The following is a 23,255-nucleotide window of genomic DNA, read 5'->3' as shown; positions in this document are numbered from 1 at the left end:
GGGATCATGCTCTGCCTCAGTATGTCACAGTACATGTTGGCATTCATGGTTCCCTCAATGAACTGTAGCTCCCCAGTGCTGGCAGCACTCATGCAGCCCCAGACCATGACACTCCCACCACCATGCTTGACTGTAGACAAGACACATTTGTCTTTGTACTCCTCACCTGGTTGCCACCACACACGCTTGACACCATCTGAATCAAATAAGTTTATCTTGGACTTATCAGACCACAGGACATGGTTCCAGTAATGCATGTCCTTAGTCTGCTTGTCTTCAGCAAACTGTTGTGGGCTTTTTTGTGCATCATCTGTAGAAGAGGCCTCCTTCTGGGACAACAGTCATGCAGACCAATTAGATGCATTGTGCGGCATATGGTCTGACCACTGACAGGCTGACCCCCCCACCCCTTCAACCTCTGCAGCAATGCTGGCAGCACTCATACGTCTAATTCCCAAAGACAACCTCTGGATATGATGCTGAGCATGTGCACTCAACTGCTTTGGTCGACCATGACGAGGAGTGTTCTGAGTGGAACCTGTCCTGTTAAATCGTTGTACAGTCTTGGCCACCGTGCTGCAGCTCACTTTCAGGGTCTTGGCAATCTTCTTGTAGCCTAGGCCATCTTTATGTAGAGCAACAATTCTTTTCTTTTTTCAGATCCTCAGAGAGTTCTTTGCCATGAGGTGCCACGTTGAACTTCCAGTGACCAGTATGAGTGAGTGAGAGCGATAACACCAAATTTAACACATCTGCTCCCCATTCATACCTGAGACCCTGTAACACTAACGAGTCACATCAAACCGGGGAGGGATAATGGCTAATTGGGCCCAATTTGGACACTTAGGGGTGTACTCACTTTTGTTGCCAGCGGTTTAGACATTAATGGCTGTGTGTTGAGTTATTTTGAGGGGACAGTAAATTTACACTGTTATACAAGCTGTACACTCACTACTTTACACTGTAGCAAAGTGTCATTTCTTCATTGTTGTCACATGAAAAGATATAATAAAATATTTACAAAAATGTAAAGGGTGTACTCACTTTTGTGAGATACAGTGTATATATATATATATATATATATATATATATATACACACACAGTATATATGTATACTTTACAGTTCCTTGAAAAAGTATTCATACCCCTTGAAATTTTCCACATTTTGTCATGTTACAACCAAAAACAAATGTATTTTATTGGGATTTTAGGTGATATACCAACACAAAATGGCACATAATTGTGAAGTGGAAGGTTAAAGATAAATGGTTTCAAATTTTTTTATACAAATAAATATGTGAAAAGGCGTGCGTGTGTATTTAGCCCCCTTTACTCTGATATCCCTAACTAAAATCATGGAGCCTATTGCCTTCCAAAGTCACCTAATTAGTAAATAGAGTCCACCTGTGTGTAATTTAATCTCAGTATAAATATAACTGTTCTGTGAAGCCCTCAGAGGTTTGCTAGAGAATCTTAGTGAAGAAACAGCATCATGAAGGCCAAGGAACACAACGGACAGGTCAGGGATAAAGTTATGGAGACGTTTAAAGCAGGGTTAGGTTATAAAGAGATATCCCAAGCTTTGAACATCCCACGGAGCACTGTTCAATCCATCATCCGAAAATGGAAAGAGTATGGCACAACTGCAAACCTACCAAGACATGGCTGTCCACCTAAACTGATAGGCCTGGCAAGGAGAGCATTAATCAGAGAAGCAACCGAGAGGCCCAAGGTAATTCTAGAGGAGCTGCAGAGATCCACAGCTCAGGTGGGAGAATCTGTCCACAGGACAACTATTAGTCATGCACTCCACAAATCCTGCAAATAACACACTGTCCCTGGGTGGCTACATCCCTCCTCTACTGTATCTATGGCGGGAACCATAGCTATCACCCTAGGCTGCTCTCCTTATATGGGCTACAAACATGTCTATTTCATCATCTCCATTATGTGTGGGGCAGGGTAATTGGTAGTTTACAGATAATAACTGGGAAGAAAGATATGCTTCAGTGCTGCTCACAGAAAGTGACAAGGACGCGACATGTTTGGCAAGATCAACAAATATTTTCTTCATTTGCTGAAAATACTCAGCCTGAAAAAAAAAAAAGAAAATGAATGTAGTCATCACATCTAAGGACTGTCAGATGCAATATATTACATTTCGTGTTCCTTTGCCTTCATGATGCTGTTTCTTCACTAAGATTCTCTAACAAACATCTGAGGGCTTCACAGAACAGTTGTATTTATACTGAGATTAAATTACACACAGGTAGACTCTATTTACTAATTAGGGGACTTCTGAAGGCACTTGGTTCCACTATATTTTAGTTAGGAGTATCAGAGTAAAGGGTGTTGAATACAAATGCACACCACACTTTTCACATATTTATTTGTAAAACGTTTTGAAAACCATTTATCATTTTCCTTCCACTTCACAATTATGTGACATATTGTGTTGGTCTATCACATAAAATCCCATTAAAATACATTTACGTTTTTGGTTGTAACATGACAACATGTGGAAATGAGAGGTATGAATTATTTTTCAAGGCACTGTATATGCTTTGTTGAGTAGTTCCTTTAAGCAGAACTAAGCTCTCTCAATCAACATTAACTATTTTTAATCCTTATGCCGCTCATTTTAATAAATAGATAGGAAGGTATATTATATTTACTTGTTTTAAACTTTTTTTTACATTTATTCAGTTGCTTCCTGGTTCCTGGTCTAGACCAAAGTTATGTCATACATCCTAGAAATCTTCATGGACATTTTCTTTCATCTGGAGGAAGGGAGAATGGGCTTTCTCAGCTAGGCACACCCTCCTGCCTGCATGAGCTGAAAGGGAGATGGATTCCAGGAAGTAAATGCTACATGAGTCATCTACCTTTATGGCTTCACAGATAGAAATGCCAAGGGGATATTTTTCAAAGTGATTTTTCCAACAGTCTCTTTGCAGTCATCTTCTGTACCTGGGTAGGCTTTTAGATGGTGACAGTAGTGGTCAACACCTGTGTGATGTGTGTTAAAATGGCTACTAGTAGTTTTTTCTGAAGCAAGTGCGTCGTAGTTTGTACGTTACCACGTTCTTGACGGTCGGAAGTTCAGAGAACTTTTGTATGACCGTGTGTATGCAAGGCAAGCTTGAGTGGAATTCCGTCGGAAAAACCATCCAAGTTTTTTCTGACGGAAATTCCGCTCGTGTGTACGCGGCATAACAGGATGACAAGGTAGGAGCACAATTAGGAGACAGGAACAGAGAGTTATAACAGCTGGTGTCTATACAAGGACCTCCATAGGAAAATCACCAGATATTTCAAAAAAGTGACAATCTTAAAAAGACTGAAAACAACTTTTGAAATGAATTATCACATTAAAGATTATAAGGGATTTTAAAGATTGGGTTTATATATGCTTTAAAGGTAATTTGTGCTGGGAGAACTATGGGGGCTACCACTGCTGACCACTCTGAATGATGGTAGTTGCTAGTTTGTCAATCCTCTGCCTTTAATAGTAAGTAAACAACCTAGATCAAATATGTACCCAGAGGTTTTAAATTCACTCTAACTTCACAAAGTGCATATTTGTTATAGGTCAATAATTCTAAAAGTATTAAATCTAAAGCCAGCCAGAATACTAGCGTTTTTAGAAGGAGGTTAGGAATGACAACCCTGTACTTTTCCCTAGATAAGTTTTCTTTTAGAAACATTACAACTTTAGCTAACAAAATGTACAGTATGTGATAGCATAGTTCTTTGGCAGTGAATCTTCCCAATTTTGTGTATTTTAGGTGCAGAGTTTTGAAGAGGACTTCCCAAGGACACTCAGTCAGGACAGAATTTCCGGTAGGTCTCTCTTTTATTCATTTATTAGGTCAGAGTTTATTCTAGAATGTAGAAGATGGTCTCAGTCAACCAAGCTATAACTCTGTGGCCTAAGTTTTGTTGCTAAATAAATTTAGACATCCTAAAGTGTATGTTAAACTCAACAATGTGCTTCTCCAATTTGCTTCCTTTTGGTTTGTTTAACCACTTCAATACAGGGCACTTACAGGGCACTTCCTGCCCAGACCAATTTTCAGCTTTCAGCGCTATCACATTTTGAATGACAATTGCATGGTCATGCGACACTGTACCCAAACAACATTTTTATAATTTTTTTTTCACACAAATAGAGCTTTCTTTTGGTGGTATTTGATCACCTCTGGGGTTTTTATTTTTTGCGCTACAAATTAAAAAAAAAGAACGAAAATTTGGGGAAAAAAACGTTATTTTTTTCGTTTCTGTTACAAAACTTTGTAAATCAGTAAGTTTTCTCCTTCACTGATGAGGCTGCACTGACAGGCACTGATGAGGCTGCACTGACAGGCACTGATAAGGCAGTACTGATTGGCACTGATGAGGTAGCACTTATATGAAGCACTGATAAGCAGCACTGATGGGCACTGATAGGTGACACTGATGTACAGCACTGATGGGCACTGATAGGTGGCACTGATGGGCACTCATAGGCAGCACTGATAGGCACTCATAGACGGCACTGATAGGTGGCACTGGAGGGCATGTATAGGCAGCACTGGTGGGCACTGTTGGGCGGCACTGATAGATGGCACTGATAGACAGCACTGATCAGAGGCGTTGGCAGGCATCACTGATGGGCACAGAGTGCCATCACTAATGGGCAATGATTGCCATTCCTGGTGGGCTCTAGTGGGCTTACCTGGTGGTCATGAGTGGGCATCCTTGGTGGCCATGGGTGGGCATCCCTGGTAGTCCTGGGCGGCCATCCTCGGGAGGGCTGCACTAATCAGTGCAGACCCCCCTGTCAGGAAAGCAGCCGATCTGCTCTCCTCTACTTGCGTCTGTCAGGGAGAGTAGAGGAAAAGCCGATACACGGATTTTCCTGTTTACACTGTGATTGGACACAGCTGATCAGGCAGTAAAGAGCCTCCCTCAGAGGCTCTTTACCTCAGTTGAAGATGCGTTGTGTCAGACTGACACACCACACCACCGATCGTCACGCTGCGCCCCCCCCCACGGGCGCGTGACAGTGGCTTATCCTGCTGGATGTCATATGACGCCAAGTCAGGATAATGAAACCACTTTCCAGCCATCATTTCGCTCTATGGCGGGGGTGGGAAGGATTTTGTTAAATGTGTTTGATAACTGCAAAAAAACACTGCTGATCTTGTCAGACATTCAGAGTTGTCCTGTGTCCTCTGCTGACTTCATGTGTTATCTCAAAGTGCACTCCTAGTTCTTATATTGGACTACTAGTAGTAAAAGGCAGTGGGCAGGTCTGACAACACTCAGTCTACAAAAAAGCTGTGTGTTGTCACACACAACGGGGCTTAACCACCTCAGTACTAGTATGTTTACCCCATTCATTACCAGGTCATTTTTACATTTTTAGCACTTTGATACTTTGATTGACAATTACACAATCATGTAACACTGTACCAAAATGATTTTTTTAGCATTTTTTGAGACAGGTAGAACTTTCTTTTGGTGGTATTTATTAACTATTAGATTTCATATTTTTTATTGGCTATGTTCGTTCTCCATGGTCTTGCAGCAAATAGTAATGTAGCCAACCTCTATTTGCTCACTCCTGAGATGACCTAGGGACTCTGGACTATAGACAATGGGATTTGTAGCATGCATAGTGTCTTTTGACTAAGATCAAGTGTAGTATCTGTTCTTATCAGTGTCCAGTAGGGATGCTACGCCATCATTCTGGCATTAGGGTAGGAAAAACTAGCTGTATAGTATGACTGCTGGTATTATTCCTACTTGCTCTGAAGGCTAGTACCGGATGGAACAGAAACTAGGGCGCCCACAGGCAGTTCAGGCACAGGAGTAAATCCCTCTGAAAAACTGGATGGGCCCAGTTCCTCCTGATTTGAATGGATCTACCTTGTCTGGCCATGGGCTGGGAAGACAGAGAATCTGCGGTGTCTGTGCCCCCTGGGAGTGGTCACCCCAGGGGTGGCCTTAGTAACACTTGGGTGTGCAACCCCCACTGTGTGAACAGACACATGGTCACAGCATTAAAAACCTTTTCTGCACTGCAACTCTTGAGCTAGCTAAGTTCAGGTCAATGTTTGCTACCAGGCCTCAGGGCCTAGCCAGTGTACATTGCATGGCCACTTTCATTTCCAATGATTTTTATTGAGAATAGCATGTACAAAATACACATCATACATTCTTTGAGTACAAAAATAGTAGAGGAACGTAAAAAAAGGGGGGAGGAACATATCTCGGCCAACATGGCCTGCAAGGATCCTATAAACATACCATGTCATCTTTATTTTCACTTTGGATGAGGTGAATGCGTCTATCCAACTGCACATGGCCGATTACATTCCCTTTACTTACATTTATATCTAGGCTAAGTTTGGAGCATCATGAGTTTGGATATATAATTATCTTTCTTTATATATTCGTCATCTCTAGTGCTGTTTCCACACCTCTCTGCATGGCCACTTTATTGATTTAATTTATTTTTCTCCTCATGTTTGTCACTTTTCACTTTTGTGTGTGTTTTTTCACTGGATGAGGGTGTGAGTCCTCAGACTTGCCTTGAGGTCTAGGGTGAGGATATGTTTCCATCAGGTTCCTTCCTCCCCTGAACCTGGGGGGTCTCTCTTCAGGAGAGCTGCTCGACCCATTATTCAGAGTTCGACCTCAGCTGGCCACGAGGAGAGGGGTCCACCAGTCCTCCTGGCTAGGTGAACCAAGTTCGTAACCTTGCCCCTGTCAGGTGCCTTGCACCCCGGGAGTTCAGGGAAAGGTCCCACTCCTTTGGGGGTAGATAAAAGTACACGCTTAAGTGAACTTTTTTTTGTATATGTTCACATGCACCTTTTTTGGTACACTTAACATTTTTCGGTCTTTTTACACCACCAAGGGTGCCAAGTGTGGGTCCCATGAGACTCCTATCCCGGGGTGGGTTCTTTTGGGCAATGCTAGACACTTTAGACAGGGTCTCTGCCTTACACATGGGGTACCTTTAATAAATGACTGAACAATAATAAATTCTCTCAATGTAATATGCACCCCCACAGTCACAGTGCATTTAGGAGGGACACGCAGAGCCAATACCCTCTCCACCTGTCCAGCGTATTACCGCTTCCTCACTCCCAGTAATGTTATGGAGCACCGCCGTGCACCTAATGTGGACTCTATGCGTGCACTTCACCTAACTTTTACTCTTCCATACCTATGCACAGGCTGGAGACCTCTGCAGTACTGTTCTGGTCCCATTATTATGGGAGACAAATCTGCTCAAGGAAAGAGTGCAGAAAACAACTCCTCCTGCTAGAAGCTGTCCCATCCGCCACATGTACACACTTATGACAGGCTGCTAGAGAAACCTTCATTATTCTTGGTAACCACTGTATCTTCACATTGTATCAATTTTATCTTCGTACCCCAATGTGATTAATGACCTGAGCATACTTGCATTACACGTCTTTAGCAAATTCAGAACAGGCAAAGTTCCAAAGCTTTACTGAAGAATAAATTAACATAACAGTTCAACATAAAGTTCAGTCTTTTCCTAACATCCCTAGTCCCTAACTTCAGGCTTGTGGCTGCCCCAGCATACCTACACAGGCAGGAGTACTATTTCTGGCTAAGTCCATGATGGCAGTGACCAGGATTGACATCTTTAGGGCGGACTGCATGTCCCAGAAGCTCCTCCAGGGTCCTGAGGGTGGATGTGAATTAATTGTCACTCTGAACTCGGCATGTTCAGCAGGCCAACAGGACAGAGTCCAGCCACCGTGCCAGCAGCAACCGCAGACTTCCAATAACCTCTCATGTGCGTGTGGGTCCCTGGAGCCCCCTGGGTACGGACCCCTGTCCTTTTTATAATACACAGAACCAGTGGGTGGGACCCAGAAAAGCCTGCCTAGAAAAGAACCAGGAAACACAATCAACACCAGGCTCCCCGGCTGGGGAAGCGTTAAACTCTACCTGCCTACAAGTGCACATGACCACAACTACCGTACACTGCTCATTCCAAACATGAAGAGACAAAGAAGAGGTTCTGAAGTCCACAGAGGACATAACTGAGGCAGAAAAACACAGAAAAAATAGATCATAGGGTCTTTAACCACTTCAGCGCCGGAGGATTTACCCCCCTTTATGACCAGGCCATTTTTTGCGACGCGCCACTGCGTTACTTTAATTGACAATTGCGCGGTCATGCGCCATTGTACCCAAATAAAATATATGTCCTTTTTTGGTGGTATTTTAATCTCCTCTGCATTTTTTATTTTTTTGCAAAATAGACAAAAATAGATTGGTAATTTTGAAAAAAAAATTTTTTTTTACTTTCTGTTATAAAACATATCCAATAAAAAATGTAAAAAATCTAATTTCTTCATCAGTTTAGGCCAATATGTATTCTGCTACATATTTTTGGTAAAAAAAAAATCCCAATAAGCGTATAATAATTGGTATAGCATCTACAAACTATGGGATATATTTATGGAATGTATTTATTTATTTTATTTAGTAATGGCGGTGATCAGCGACTTTTAGTGTGTCTGTGATAATGTGGCGTACAAATCGGACACTAACTGACACTTTTAACAATTTTTCGGGAACCAGTGACACCAATACAGTGATCAGTGCTAAAAATATACACTGTCACTGTACTAATGACATGAAAGGGGTTAACATCAGGGGTGATCAGAAGGTTAACTGTGTGCCTAGCCAGTGTTTTTATATAGTGTGGGAGGTGCTTTTACTAGGGGAAGACATGGAGACAAATCCCTGCTTTGCAGGAACACAGGATCCATGCCTTCCCTACTGACAGAATGGCAATCTGCCTTGTTTACTGTACTGAATGATCGGTGTGTGCCGACAAACATCGAGTGGACGGTACCCGCTGATCAGCTCCCGCTGGGTATAATCACAGCGGGAGCGAGCCACCAGCAGCACGCATTCTAGCCTGCTACCCAGAAGGGCTGGGTCATGTATATATATACGTGATTCAGCGCAAAGCTGCTGCCCTGTAGCATTAAAGCTGCTGGGGGTGGACAGCAGCGCATGTGTATAGATTATTTTTGATGAATAAAGCTGGCTGTATACTATTGGATTTTTAAATGAAAAACTGTATGAAAATTCTCAGTACATTCGACAGCGTGATGGATGTTGTTCAAAAGTCTTTCAAAACTTTGTTTGCTTTTACCATTCAAATTTGTAGTGAGTAGACTTTACCAAACAGAAGCCACAAAGAAATTTGATGTTAGAATTTTTTTTTTTTTTTTTTTTATCACTGCAAATGATAAAATGAATAAATGTCAATTTAACCCCACTAACGATTAGAAAAGCAAACAAACATTATTATAATGGAAAAATGCTAACTAAATTCTACTAGTGTATACCCAACTTGGGAATATCCTTTAGTGTGACAGGCAGAAGCCTGTATTGTAATTCTGAGCTCTTTTATTTGTCATGGGAACCCAAATGCTTCAGTAATTCATCAGTCCCTGATTTAGAAAAGTATGTAAATCAGAAGTTATGATTTTACACTGACTTTGCTTGCTTTATGCTTGTTTCAGGTTAGTTAGTATTTTAAGAGAGAGGGCAGAAATCTCAGGTCCCATATTTTTTCAGATATTTGCAGAAAAAAAAACTTAAAGAATAACTAGTCATCAGCATATTTGTGATGAATCTACCTAATCGTAGTTGAATAACAAAAAGGATAATTTGGTTCATCATCTGTTTTTCCATGGATTACTGCATTTTTTACCTGAATGTATCACTTTTGGTTATAAAAAAATAAGCTATTACTCTCTGTAAAGACAGTAGAAGAGTTGCTTCTCATGCGGCTGTATGGTAAAGCAAAGCAGCAATGTCATATTCTTCATGCTAGATTTAGGTACTGTACATCTGGCCAGCCTTATTTGCCAGGAAGAAGGTTCAGCACAGTCATTTAGAGTCATTTGTACAGAACAGCAGCTCTAAGTGCAGACGCATTCAATTTTCCTATATTTGCATGAACTTGATGAGCATCAGATTAGGAGTAGGCATGCATTAGCAGTAAGCTGGTTGGGTTGTTCAATGAGAGCCACCTTGACGAAAAATTACAAGTAAAAATATGAAATGCTGGAAAAATAAACAAAATAGTTTTGTCTAGCATATTTTTAAATAGTAAACTAGAGACTTTCATATTTACCCTTTCATGATGAAGATAAAAAAAATCCTAACACCTGAATAGTTTTGTAACTTTGACTTGTGTTATTAAACTGTACATATCTCAACTACATACTGTAGCCAGGTGAATTATAGCTTGTTTTTTAAGACAAATGGGCTTTCACTTGGTGGTAAATAGTAATGGATATCTCTTGATTTTTTTGTGATAGGAAAACTATCACAAAAAATGAAAACAATTACTTTTTTAACATTTACTGTATATTTCTTGCTATCACCGTGACCTACCCAAAGCAAATTCCCCTGCTCCTAATGGACACAGCGATACCACATTAGTGTATATTATTTGTTGGTTGTACCCGTAGTACAGCCCAGAAACAATAGTGCACATTTTGCTTTTTTTTATCCTACCTAAAACACTCTGACTAAGCAACAATGATGTTGTGAAACGCGTCAGTGTTTGTCCTGCTTCTGTTATTACATGAACGTTGACTATTCATTACAGTAAAGGCTTTTATCGGAGTGCTGCTGTCCAGAATCCATTTCTTCAATATTGCTCGTGCTGAGCCTGCACCTGGCTTCCACTTTGAGGAGGGCGTTTTCTTCAGCACACCACCCGGAGCGGTTCACCCTTTTGTTTTGTAAAACACTCTGAGGCTAAGTTGTTGATTTACTAAATTGGAGAGTGCAAAATATGGTGCAGCTGTGCATGGCAGCCAATCGGCTTCTAAGTTCAGTTTGTTCAATTAAGCTTTGACAAAAAAACTGGAAGCTGGTTGGTTTCTCTGCAGAGCTGCACTAGATTGTGCACTCTCCAGTTTTAGTAAATCAGCCCCTTAGCATCAGTGTGTTGTAGGTTGGATAAAAGCGACACTAATTCTAAACTAAAAAAATGCTTTTCTTTTTAGTCCTACCTGTAATACACTGACCCTGACTTTGACTCTAACCTTGACCCTAACCCTGACACTGGCTTAGATCAAAGCCTAATCTAGCTATGTAATCTTTATTTATTTATTTATTTTTATACACACTTCTTTTTTGTTTACAATTTTCTCCTCCACAATGTATCTTTTTTTTCCATTCAGGAGGAGAAAAAAAAAACACAGGGACAGGCTATACAGTGAATGATCACTGTAATAACCAAACACAGGCCATCACAGCAATCAGGTGATTGGGAACCAGTCCTCCCCACTTCCCGATTGTTCTTGATCAGACAGTTCAGTCAAACAAATTTTTTACAATGTGGCTTTTCTTTTTCTTTGGTTGCCACATTTGCTCCAAGGAAAACCAAACAAGGAGGGTCACTGTGGCATGTTTTAGGGCCCGTTTACACCAGAATGCAATGCTGGAAAGGATCATTCTGTGCTTGTTTCCTGCACTGCACATGAGTGCACTGCCCTTGCCATACACATGTGGGTACCAACTAATTGTTAATGTCATCCAAAATGCATCTTGCAAACACAGCACATTTGCAACCACCAAACTGCCGTGTACCACTGTACCATGCAGTTTGGTGCAGCACGATCTGAAAAACTAGTGCTTGCACTACTTCTTCTGTGTTCTGGTATGTTTGGTAGCCTATTGGAATGAATAAACTGTCAAAACCAGAACGCGCAGGACTGCATGGAACACATGTATTCCAGTGTAAACCGTTTCTTAGTGGCCTTGCTTTGTTAAAAGTGGGCTTTACCCATTAGGCATAGTTATACAAGGGTCATTTAGCCATAAAGAGCATGAATACCAATGTATAGAGAATTTTACCCTCTATATGCCATGTTGTACATTACAAAATGAATACCACTGCATGTTACATACTCCAGACCACTGCACTGTATGCACTATACTTTATGGTACTTACTCCAGTTGGCTTATGTTATGTTGCTGTAAGTTATGCATGTTCCCCCTGTGCTTGCGTGGGTTCCCTCCGGGTACTCTGGTTTCCTTCCATACGATAAAGACATGTTGGTAGGTTAACTGGATCAGTGGAGCACACCCAAGATGACTACCTTACCTCCTAAGCACTTTGAGTCCCTTGGGTAGGAAAGTGCTATAGAAATACATATACAATAGACTTTTATTATACATACAGTGGATCACTGTGCTCTGTATGTTTTACTTTTCATTGCATAGTCTAGACCCCTGTGCACCAAATCTGCATGCTGTGCTTTACATTATGTACCACAAACTGCAGCTCTCTTGCCAATGTCATATGTTACATTCCCCAGACTGGAGTTTTTTGTTTTTAGGAATTTCGAATTTTATTCAGTCCAGCACGCTGGCACACTTTGGCCTGTTCACACTGGCATGAAAAGCAGCAGTTTGAGGCACACTTTTAACACTCCTTCTATTCCTAGTAAAGCGGGAGTTAGATGATTGATAATATGGACAATACACAGTGCTGTTCACATTATTACAACATGAAGCGTTTGCGCATGTGGAGTTTGGAAGGAGTTGAAGCATCTCAACTGCTTCCTTTCAAGTGTATTTTAATGCACCATAAATGCGCCCGCACACTTTTGCAATACATATGCGATGCATCTGCGATACGTTATGCTAGGTTTACAGTTGTGTGGTTGGTTGCCGCTGTGGGACCGCACCTATTACTGCAACCATCCGCAAAAAAAATGCACTGCCACTCAGGAGATGCATGGGGGTACCATTAATCCTACAGGCACTCCCATGCACTGGAAATCGCAGCGCGCTTTCCCACATTGGGAACCGAACTGTACTATGCAGGTTCCCTGCAGCTGCTTTTTCTAAAAAGTTGCAGGCATCTTTTCCCTACATTTTCAGTGGATACAGCAACCCATTTAAATGAATGGGCTGCTGTGCACAAGCAAACACAGCTGCAGGGAAACCGCATATATGTGAACCAAGCCTTAGGCCTTGTTCACAACAGCTAACATGCCTTTTGTCCCTTGTAAAGGTGCAACGGGCGGTTTTAACACGCCTTTAGGCCTGGTTCACACCTATGCATTTTTTAGTGCATTTTCAGTTTTGCAGGAACACACTACAATCCATTTAACATGGTTTCCTATGGATGTAGTTCATATCTTTACATTTTATGGAAAGGGCCAGGTTTTTTTTTCTGGTTTTTGGTTCCAAAGACTTCAATGGTTTAACCACTTCAGCCCCGGAAGGTTTTACCCCCTTAATGACCAGAGCATTTTTTGTGATTCGGCATTGCATCGCTTTAACTGACAATTGTGCGGTCGTGCGATGCTGTACCCAAACAAAATTGATGTCTTTTTTTTCCCCACAAATAAAGCTTTCTTTTGGTGGTATTTGATCACCCCTGCATTTTTTATTTTTTGTGCAATAAACAAAAAAAGAGCGTCAATTTTGGAAAAAAAAATACTTTTTTGCTATAATAAATATCCCACATTTATTTTTTTTAAAACAAATTTCTTCATCAGTTTAGGCTGATATGTATTCTTCTACATATTTTTGGTAAAAAAAAAAAATCCAATAAGGGTATATTGATTGGTTTACGCAAAAATTATAGCGTCTAAAAAATAGGGAATAGATTTATGGCATTTTTATTATTATTTTTTTACTAGTAATGGCGGTGATCTACGATTTTTATCGTGACTGTGACATTGCAGTGGACAGATCGGACACTTTTGACACTTTTTTGGGATTATTGACATTTGTACAGGCATCAGAGCTAAAAATAGTCTCTGAGTATGGTATAATTGTCACTGGCAGGGAAGGGGTTAACACTAGGGTATGATCAAGGGGTTAAATGTGTTCCCTATGAGTGTTTCTAACTGGGGGGGATGGGCTTACTGGGACATGACAGAGATCACCGTTCCCGACCACTGGGAACAGTAGATCCCTGTCATGTCTCCTGTCATAGGCATTTCCCTGTTCTACCTGTGTACAAGGCAATCGCGGGCCGCTGGAGGACATCGAGTGCTCCCGACCCGCGGGCACGCTCCTGCAGCGAGCAGCTCGAGCGAGCTCACGTGCCGCCGGCCACACGCGCCTATCCGCAGCTGAGCCTGCGTAAGCTGCCGTACACCTACGGCGATTCCCGCAGGAGAGCCATTGTGCCACCATCATACGACGGCAGCCATTCTTTAAGCGGTTAAAGATGTGTATTGAAAAACGCAAAATGCACCTGCAATATGCAAACTGCAACCTGCACAAGTGTGAATCAGGCCTTATCGCAAGTTAAAAGCATGACAAACACAATGAACAACGCGCATTAACGCTATAGGTGCGTTTGTTCAGCCTCAGTATTTTGAGCAAGTGTGAACAAGGTCTTTTTCATTTTTTTCACTTTATGAAAAAAACACAAATCTTTTTGGAAAATGATTTTTATAGCGTCTAAAAATTCCGGCCAGACGATCGAGGTTTGCTAACCTGAAAAACACGTTTTACTAGTACTGAGCAAAAAATGGCAATGTATCAGCTTAAGCAAGAAAGACTGCTTAGAAATCTGAGCTATACACTGTAAACCCAGAATACACATACAATCAGATAGGACAGTTTATTTATTTATTTATTTTATTTATTTCAGGTACTTATATAGCGCCGTCAATTTACGCAGCGCTTAACATATACATTGTACATTCACATCAGTCCCTACCCTCAAGGAGCTTACAATCTAAGGTCCCTAACTCACATTCATACATACTAGGGACAATTTAGACAGGATCCAATTAACCTACCAGCATGTCTTTGGAGTGTGGGAGGAAACCGGAGTACCCGGAGGAAACCCACGCAGGCACAGGGAAAACATGCAAACTCCAGGCAGGTAGTGTCCTGGTTGGGATTCGAACCAGCGACCCTTTTTACTGCTAGGCGAGAGTGCTACCCACTACACCACTGTGCCGCCCTACATCATCTGTATTTTCAACATCAGGATTCCCTTTTTATCCAGTGGCGCTCATTCACACCTGAGCATCATAATCATATTGCTTAAAGCTTGCCACGTGAAGCTCAAAAAAATACATTAGCTTCTTTGGGGCAGAGTCACAAATTTTTGTCCTCTATAGACTTCAATGGGAGCTCCTAAAAATTCCTAAAGACGTGTGACTTTTTGCCTCTCCTCTTAGTAGCTGGCCTTTTATTGACTAAAAATGTGCATACAAACACCTATAATAAACGACTCAAAAATCGTCTGAAAATGTTCATGCCGTGAATGGGGACTAAGTTCACTCACTTTACATTTCACTGCCGCGATGTGCATGATCCTTTGGTCCTTGCAGCATATATATCGTATATGTACCGTATATATATATATATATATATATATATATATATACAGAATCTCACAAAAGTGAGTACAGCCCTCACATTTTTGTAAATATTTTATTCTATTTTTTCATGTGACAACACTGAAGAAATGACACTTTGCTACAAAAGTAAAGTTGTGAGTGTACAGCTTGTATATATAGCTTGCTGTCCCCACACGGCCATTAATGTCTAAACCACTGGCAACAAAAGTGAGTACACCCCTAGGTGAAAATGTAAAAATTGGACCCAATTAGACATTTTCCCTTCCCGATGTCATGTGACTCGTTAGTGTTACAAGGTCTAAGGTGTGAATGGGGAGCAGGTGTGTTAAATTTGGTGTTATTGCTCTCACTCTCTCATACTGGTCACTGGAAGTTCATGGCAAAGAACTCTCTGAGGATCTGTAAAAAAGAATTGTTGCTCTACATAAAGATGGCCTAGGCTATAAGAAGATTGCCAAGACCCTGAAACTGAGCTGCAGCACAGTGGCCAAGATCATACAGTGGTTTAACAGGACAGGTTCCACTCAGAACAGGCCTCACCATGGTCGACCAAAGAAGTTGAGTGCACGTACTCAGTGTCATATCCAGAGGTTGTCTTTGGGAAATAGACTCATGAGTGCTGCCAGCATGGCTGCAGGGGTTGAAGGGGTGGGGGGTCAGCCTGTCAGTGCTCAGACTATACGCCACACACTGCATCAAATTGGTCTGCATTGCCCTTGTGCCAGAAGGAATCCTCTACTAAAGATAATGCACTAGAAAACTCACAAACAGTTTGCTGAAGACAAGCAGACTAAGGACATGGATTATTGAAACCATGTACTGTGGTTTGATGAGACCAAGATAAACTTATTTGGTTCAGATGGTGTCAAGTGTGTGTGGCGGCAACCAGGTGAGGTGTACAAAGACAAGTGTGTCTTGCCTAGAGTCAATCATGGTGTTGGGAGTGTCATGGTCTGGGGCTGCATTGGTGCTGAGAGCACTGGGAAGCTACAGTTCATTGAGGGAACCATGAATGCCAACATGTACTGTGACATACTGAAGCAGAGCATGATCCCCTCCCTTTGGAGACTGGGCAGCAGGGCAGTATTCCAACATAACGACCCCAAACACACCTCCAAGATGACCATGTTAGAGGTGATGGACTGGCCAAGCATGTCTCCAGACCTAAACGCTATTGAGCATCTGTGGGGCATCCTCAAACGGAAGGTAGAGTAGCGCAAGGTCTCTAACATTCACCAGCTTCGTGATGTCATCATGGAGGAGTGGAAGAGGACTCCAGTAGCAACCTGTGAAGCTCTGGTGAACTCCATGCCCAAGAGGGTTAAGGCAGTGCAGGAAAATAATGGTAGCCACACAAAATATTGTCACTTTGGGCCCAATTTGGACATTTTCACTTAGGGGTGTACTCACTTTTGTTGCCAGCTTTTTAGACATTAATGGCTGTGTGTTGAGTGTGTGTCATTTCTTCAGTGTTGTCACATGAAAATATATAATAAAATATTTACAAAAATGTGAGAAGTGTACTCACTTTTGTGAGCTACTGTGTATATATTAAATTAAATCCCAGCCTAAGAACATTGCTGCATAACACATTCTTCGTCATGATTTTCTGATGTTATGATGTCAGGATAAAAACCTGCCATTTCAAATCCAGCAGAAACAAGGGCAATGCTAAGACGACACCTCCTCATTCTAACACTATACATTTCATTAAGTAAATGTGGCGGTTGCCATGGTTAACTTCCACCTCAAAAAATGCTAATTGCCCGACTGTCTTTGCCTTCGGTACTTTCTGAGTCATGTTCTAGAACAAGCAAGCAGGTCTCACTTCTCTGGCTGCAAACTTCAGTAAGCAGTAACTAATGCAGCTAGAGGATTAGCAGTACAGTATAGCCAGGCATAGGTCATCAGTGGCAACATATGTATTTGTTTGTAATAGATTTCATTTTACAGACAGGCAAGGGAATGTCAAAATATACTTATCTGACATTAACCTAATTCGTTCTGTTTTTTTTTTGTGGTCATCACTCCAAGTTTCCATTTGAACACTACTACAGGCGATAATTAGCTGTATGGTAGTTACAGCATGAGCTGCATTTATCTTTAGGCTTCTGGAGCTCAGACTTGGCACAATATAAGTTTTGAGAAATACAAATGCTACCTTAGAGGGAAAACAAACTGGTGACTTTCTCTTGGCAATGCTATCATAACTCACTTTTAATAAACAAAGCAAATTTATTGTAAGGGAAGCTTGAAGATAAAAAGGTCAATGGAAATTCCAAATGCAAAAAAGTATCCAATAATTGTTAACAGTATAATCGTGTTCTGTTCTAATATCTTATGCTATATCAGGGTTATCAAAGGATGCCCCCTTAGCAGTGGCAGCTGGTGCTCTAATTTGAGGGGGAAGCGGCAAACAAACCATCTGACCCCCCCATTCATTCGGTCGGTCAGTCAAATTCCCCCCCCCCGTTGCTCGGTTGATCAGTCAGTCGGTCAGTCGAACACCCCCCTTTACTCGGCCGATCGACCATCAGCCCCTCACTTACCCCATCCAGGCCGCGGGCAGCTTCAGCGGCTTCCCCCTGCGTCTCCTCCTCGACGCCTCCCCCCATGCTCCTGGTCAATACGGTTGGCTTCTCCTCTCGGGTCTTAAGACTGGCCTCCTGATTGGCCAATTGTCCATTGACACACAGAATGGGGCTCAGCCCAGCCCCCAGCTCCCTCCCCAATGGCTCCCGCTGCTGTGTCTGAGCCAATGAGGAGGGAGATAGGTAGGAGTCCAGCTGCTCTAGTGCACATCACTGGATCAAGATCAGGCTCAGGTAAGTTACATAGTTAGTAAGGTTGAATAAAAACACCAGTCCATCCAGTTCAACCTGAGTGAGTGTGGGTGCATGTCTACAATCCCTATTTATTTAAGGTACCCATATAGTGCCGGTAATTTACGTAGCACTCCACACATACATCGCACACTCACATCGGTCCCTACCCTCAAGGAACCCACAATCCAAGGTCCCCAACTCACATTCATTTACTAGGGACAATTTTGGACAGAAGCCAATTAACCTACCAGCATGTCTTTATGAGTGTTGGAGGAAACCGGAGTACCCGGAGCAATCCCACGCAGGCACAGGGAGGACATGCAAACTCCAGGCAGGTAGTGTCATGGTTGGGATTCTAACCAGCGACACCTTTTTACTGCTAGGCCAGAGTGCTACTGTTCTAAGTATTGGGGGAACTTGGGGGGCTACACACAGAAAGTTGAAACACTTTAGGTTGTATATATTTTTATTAATAAGTTTTCAAAAATTACAAAGGTAGTATAGAAAGAAAAACAAATTCAAATAGAAATTATGAATACAACTTGACATTGATCACACAAGAATGGTCATCAGTCAACATCGACATCCATATTTTTTTGCAAGCTATAATAAATGTTTAGTATGAACTGTTTTTAAATTTTTCATTTTTTAATTGTTTATGCACTGCAATGTTTTTTTTTTTCTTTGGTTTCACTTATGGAGTGATATCTGTGTGGTATCATCAAAATACTTATATTTCTACTATTTATGCACATGAAGTGTGTTTAGAATGTTTTTAATCGCTGTACAGTTGATTGTCTGACGACTGTAGCTGCTAGAGCTTTAATATTAGGGCACTTGCCTGTCCAGGAATGCAGCGGTGACCTCACCTGAGCCGAATTTTCAATCAGCTATCGGGTGCTGGTGTTGCCATCTCGACTACTGCCCAAAGCGCGTTGCCTTTGTGAATGGGCCGGCTGCAGGGAAAGGAACTTCCATCTCAGTTCGCCGTGGCTATCAGAACCAGGTTCCCGCTCCCCCAAATGGTGCTGGTATATCCCATTATCCCATTGAAATCCTAGTGGGTTTTGTGTACATGGGAGATCATCGCCAAGCAAATGACCATTATATTCAAAAGGACCTGCAGATTAAGTCTGAGGTTAATGTGTCTTTAGAGCCCACACAACTGTTTGTGCCCATATTATTGCACACTGCAGTGCCAGATTCACAGGATTCTGATCTCCTACAATTCTTCCCAGCTGCTTGTCAGTTTATTGGGGAGTGAGGATCTATAATATCAGCACCAGTGGAAGCCTTATTATTTGGCTGGATGTCCCAGGAGATGGATTTTCATTGCGTTGGAGCTTGGGTTCAAGCATAAACAAAGGCTCAACTAGACCTGTAAGGGTCTTTGTCTAGGGTGAGAGGCTGGGGCAAACCACTGGCGCACTACGGATGGTGGAAACATTTGGATTTGATGGATTCTATTTTGCACAAGCACTTTATTGATGAACTTTTGGACTGAGCACGTTAATCACATGTATTCACTGCATTGTCACTTTGAATTGTTCCACTTTATGGTGCGTGAAGAAACGTTATACATTATATATATATATATATATATATATATATATATATATATATATATATATATATATATGTATATGTATATCTATTTTGTTTATTTTTTATAATTTAATTTTTTACAATATATATATATATATATATATATATATATATATATATATATATATATAAATATATTTTACAATTGAACTTTTAAATATTTATTACAATCCTTTCTTTTTTTCATTATTTTTTATTTTTATTAGTCCTGTTGGGGGGGGACTTTGGTGAGATATCAGGGACATCTCCCCTTTGAGACAGGGAAAGAGACTAAGGATTCCCTAGTTCCTTTCTCTGCAGCCTCAGCTGCACTGAAGATGAATGCTCCTTTCCATTCATAAACTAAAGCATAGTAAACAAAGTTTACAATGCTTAGTTATGAATGGACAGAGTCAGTATGCATTCACAAAAGGAAGGAGCCGATAACTGACAGCTTTACCGGCTCTTTCCTCCGCTCTCCATCCTGACAGATCTGGGATGGGGGGGGGGCGGAGGGGGACACAGAGGACCCAGGGAGCACAGAGGGGGACCTGGAGGAGGACAAGGAGGGGGAGTTGGAGGAGGACACAGAGAAGGACCTGGAGGGGACACGGAGGTGGACCTGGAGGAGGACACGGACAGGGACTGGAGGAGGACATGGACGAGGACCGGAAGAGTAAACAGAGGACATTGGGAGCACAGAGGGGGACCTGGAGGAGGACACGGAGGTGGACCCGGAGGAGGACACAGACAGGGACTGGAGGAGGACACGGACGGGGACCGGAAAAGTAAACAGAGGACACGGGGAGCAGAGAGGCGGACCCGGAGGAGGACATGGAGGTGGACCCGGAGGAGTACACAGACAGGGACTGGAGGAGGACATGGATGGAGACCGGAAGAGGAAACAGAGGACCCGGGGAGCCAGAGAAGGATACAGGGGACAGCCGGGGGTGATTGGTGCGATGGTGGGGGGGAATTACAATCACGATCTCCCTGTGTGGCTTTCAATAAAGCAGCTGAAAGCCGTGGGAGGGAGAGGAGGAGAAGCGTCTGTCAGCTGCTTTATTGAAAGCCACACAGGGAGATCAGTGATTGTAACTCCCCACACCGATCATCTCTGAGGCTGCCCATGTATCAGATTAGGCATTGCAGCATTTTCATGAGTACAAGTACTTGTGCAAATGCTCAGTATCGGCACTAATACCGATACTAGTCTTCACTATAACATTTAACCCCTTCCCGACCAGCCGCCGCAGTTATACTGCGGCAGGTTGGCACTGCTGCGTGAGCCGTCGTAGCTGTACGTCTGCTCTTTAAGACGCTGTTGCAGGCGCGCGCCCGCAGCATATCCCCGGAGTCGATGCGTGTGCCCGGGGGGTGCGATGACCACCGGGCACCCGCGATCGCTCAGGACAGAGCGAGAAACGGGATCTGTGTGTGTAAAAACACAAATCCCGGTTCTGTCAGGGGAGAGGAGACAGATCGTGTGTTCCTACCAAGTAGGAACAAAGATCTCTCATCTTATAGTCAGCCACATTCCCCCTACAGTTAGAACACACATAGGGAACACATTTAACCCCTTGATTGCCCCCTAGTGTTAACCCCTTCCCTGCCAGTGACATTTTTACAGTAATCAGTGGCTATTTATAGCACTGATCGCTGTATAATTGTCAATGGTCCCAAAAAAGTGTCAAAAGTGTCTGATTTGTCGGCCGCAATGTCTCAGTCCCGATAAAAATTGCAAATCACTGCCATTACTTGTAAAAAAAATAATAGAAGAATATATATCTGCCTAAACTGATGAAGAATTTTTTTTTTTTTTTTTTAATTGGGATATTTATTATAGCAAAAGTACAAAATATTGAGTTTTTTTCAAAATTGTTGCTCTTTTTTTGTTTATAGCACAAAAAATAAAAACCGCAGAGGTGATCAAATACCACCAAAAGAAAGCTTTATTGGTGGGAAAAAAAGGACACACATTTTGTTTGGGTACAACTTTGCATTATCACGCAATTGTCAATTAAAACGATGCAGTGCCGTATCGCAAAAAATGGCCTGGTCGGGAAGGGGGCAAATCCTTCCGGGGCTGAAGTGGTTAAAGTGTATCTGAAACCCAACCCAGTCAGTTATTTGCCATCTTTATCACATTTGGGAGATTTACTGTTACTTTCTGTCTTGTAGCATGACAGGAAGTGAGAGGACATCTCTTTAAGAGGAATCTTAGACAGTTTCTTCAGAACAAGTGTCTCCATTGTTAAACTGAAACATTTCCAGTCTTTTCCTGTTCTGGATTTCCTGTCACTCCCAGTAACAATGGTCATCAGAAAAACAGTCAGGTCCATAAATATTGGGACATCGACACAATTCTAATCTTTTTGGCTCTATACACCACCACAATAGATTTCAAATGAAAGGAACAAGATGTGCTTTAACTGCAGACTTTCAGCTTTAATTTGAGGGTATTTACATCCAAATCAGGTGAACGGTGTAGAAATTACAACAGTTTTTATATGTGCCTCCCACTTTTTTAAGGGACCAAAAGTAGGGACAATTGGCTGCTCAGCTGTTCCATGGCCAGGTGTGTGTTATTCCCTCATTATTCCCTCATTATCCCATTTACAAGGAGCAGATAAAAGGTCCAGAGTTAATTTCAAGTGTACTATTTGCATTTGGAATCTGTTGCTGTCAACTCTCAATATGAGATCCAAAGAGCTGTCACTATCAGTGAAGCAAGCCATCATTAGGCTGAAAAAACAAAACAAATCCATCAGAGATATGGCAAAAACATTAGGTGTGGCCAAATCAACTGTTTGGAACATCCTTAAAAAGAAAGAACGCACTGGTGAGCTCAGCAACACCAAGAGACCCGGAAGACAACGGAAAACAACTGTGGTGGATGACCGAAGACTTATTTCCCTGGTGAAGAAAACACCCTTCACAACAGTTGGCCAGATCAAGAACACTCTCCAGGAGGTAGGTGTATGTGTGTCAAATTCAACAATCAAGAGAAGACTTCACCAGAGTGAATACAGAGGGTTCACCACAAGATGTAAACCATTGGTCAGCCTCAAAAACAGGAAGGCCAGATTAGAGTTTGCCAAACAACATCTAAAAAAGCCTTCACAGTTCTGGAACAACATCCTTTGGACAGACGAGACCAAGATCAACTTGTACCAGAGTGATGGGAAGAGAAGAGTATAGAGAAGGAAAGGAACTGCTCTTGATCCAAAGCATACCACCTCATCGGTGAAGCATGGTGGTGGTAGTGTCATGGCGTGGGCATGTATGGCTGCCAAATGAACTGGTTCTCTTGTATTTATTGATGATGTGAGTGCTGAGAAAAGCAGCAGGATGAATTCTGAAGTGTTTCGGGCAATACTATCTGCTCATATTCAGCAAAATGCTTCAGAACTCATTGGTCGGCGCTTCACAGTA

The 23,255-nt window shown here is 42.1% G+C and overlaps 1 protein-coding gene across 1 annotated transcript in view; it reads left to right on the top strand.

The window, feature by feature from the left end:
* The window catches only part of ITPRID1 (ITPR interacting domain containing 1), a 123,414-nt gene that overhangs the window by 68,113 nt on the left and 32,046 nt on the right, over positions 1 to 23,255 (top strand). Inside the window, 1 exon segment of the mRNA XM_073630567.1 lies at positions 3,790 to 3,844. Within this exon segment, the coding sequence (XP_073486668.1) occupies positions 3,790 to 3,844 (55 nt within the window).

This window comes from Aquarana catesbeiana, linkage group LG05, assembly GCF_042186555.1.
Source record: "Aquarana catesbeiana isolate 2022-GZ linkage group LG05, ASM4218655v1, whole genome shotgun sequence".
NCBI classification, from domain to species: domain Eukaryota; kingdom Metazoa; phylum Chordata; class Amphibia; order Anura; family Ranidae; genus Aquarana; species Aquarana catesbeiana.
The sequence above is the reverse complement of the archived record's forward strand: the minus strand, read 5'-3'. Positions and strand labels throughout refer to the sequence as shown.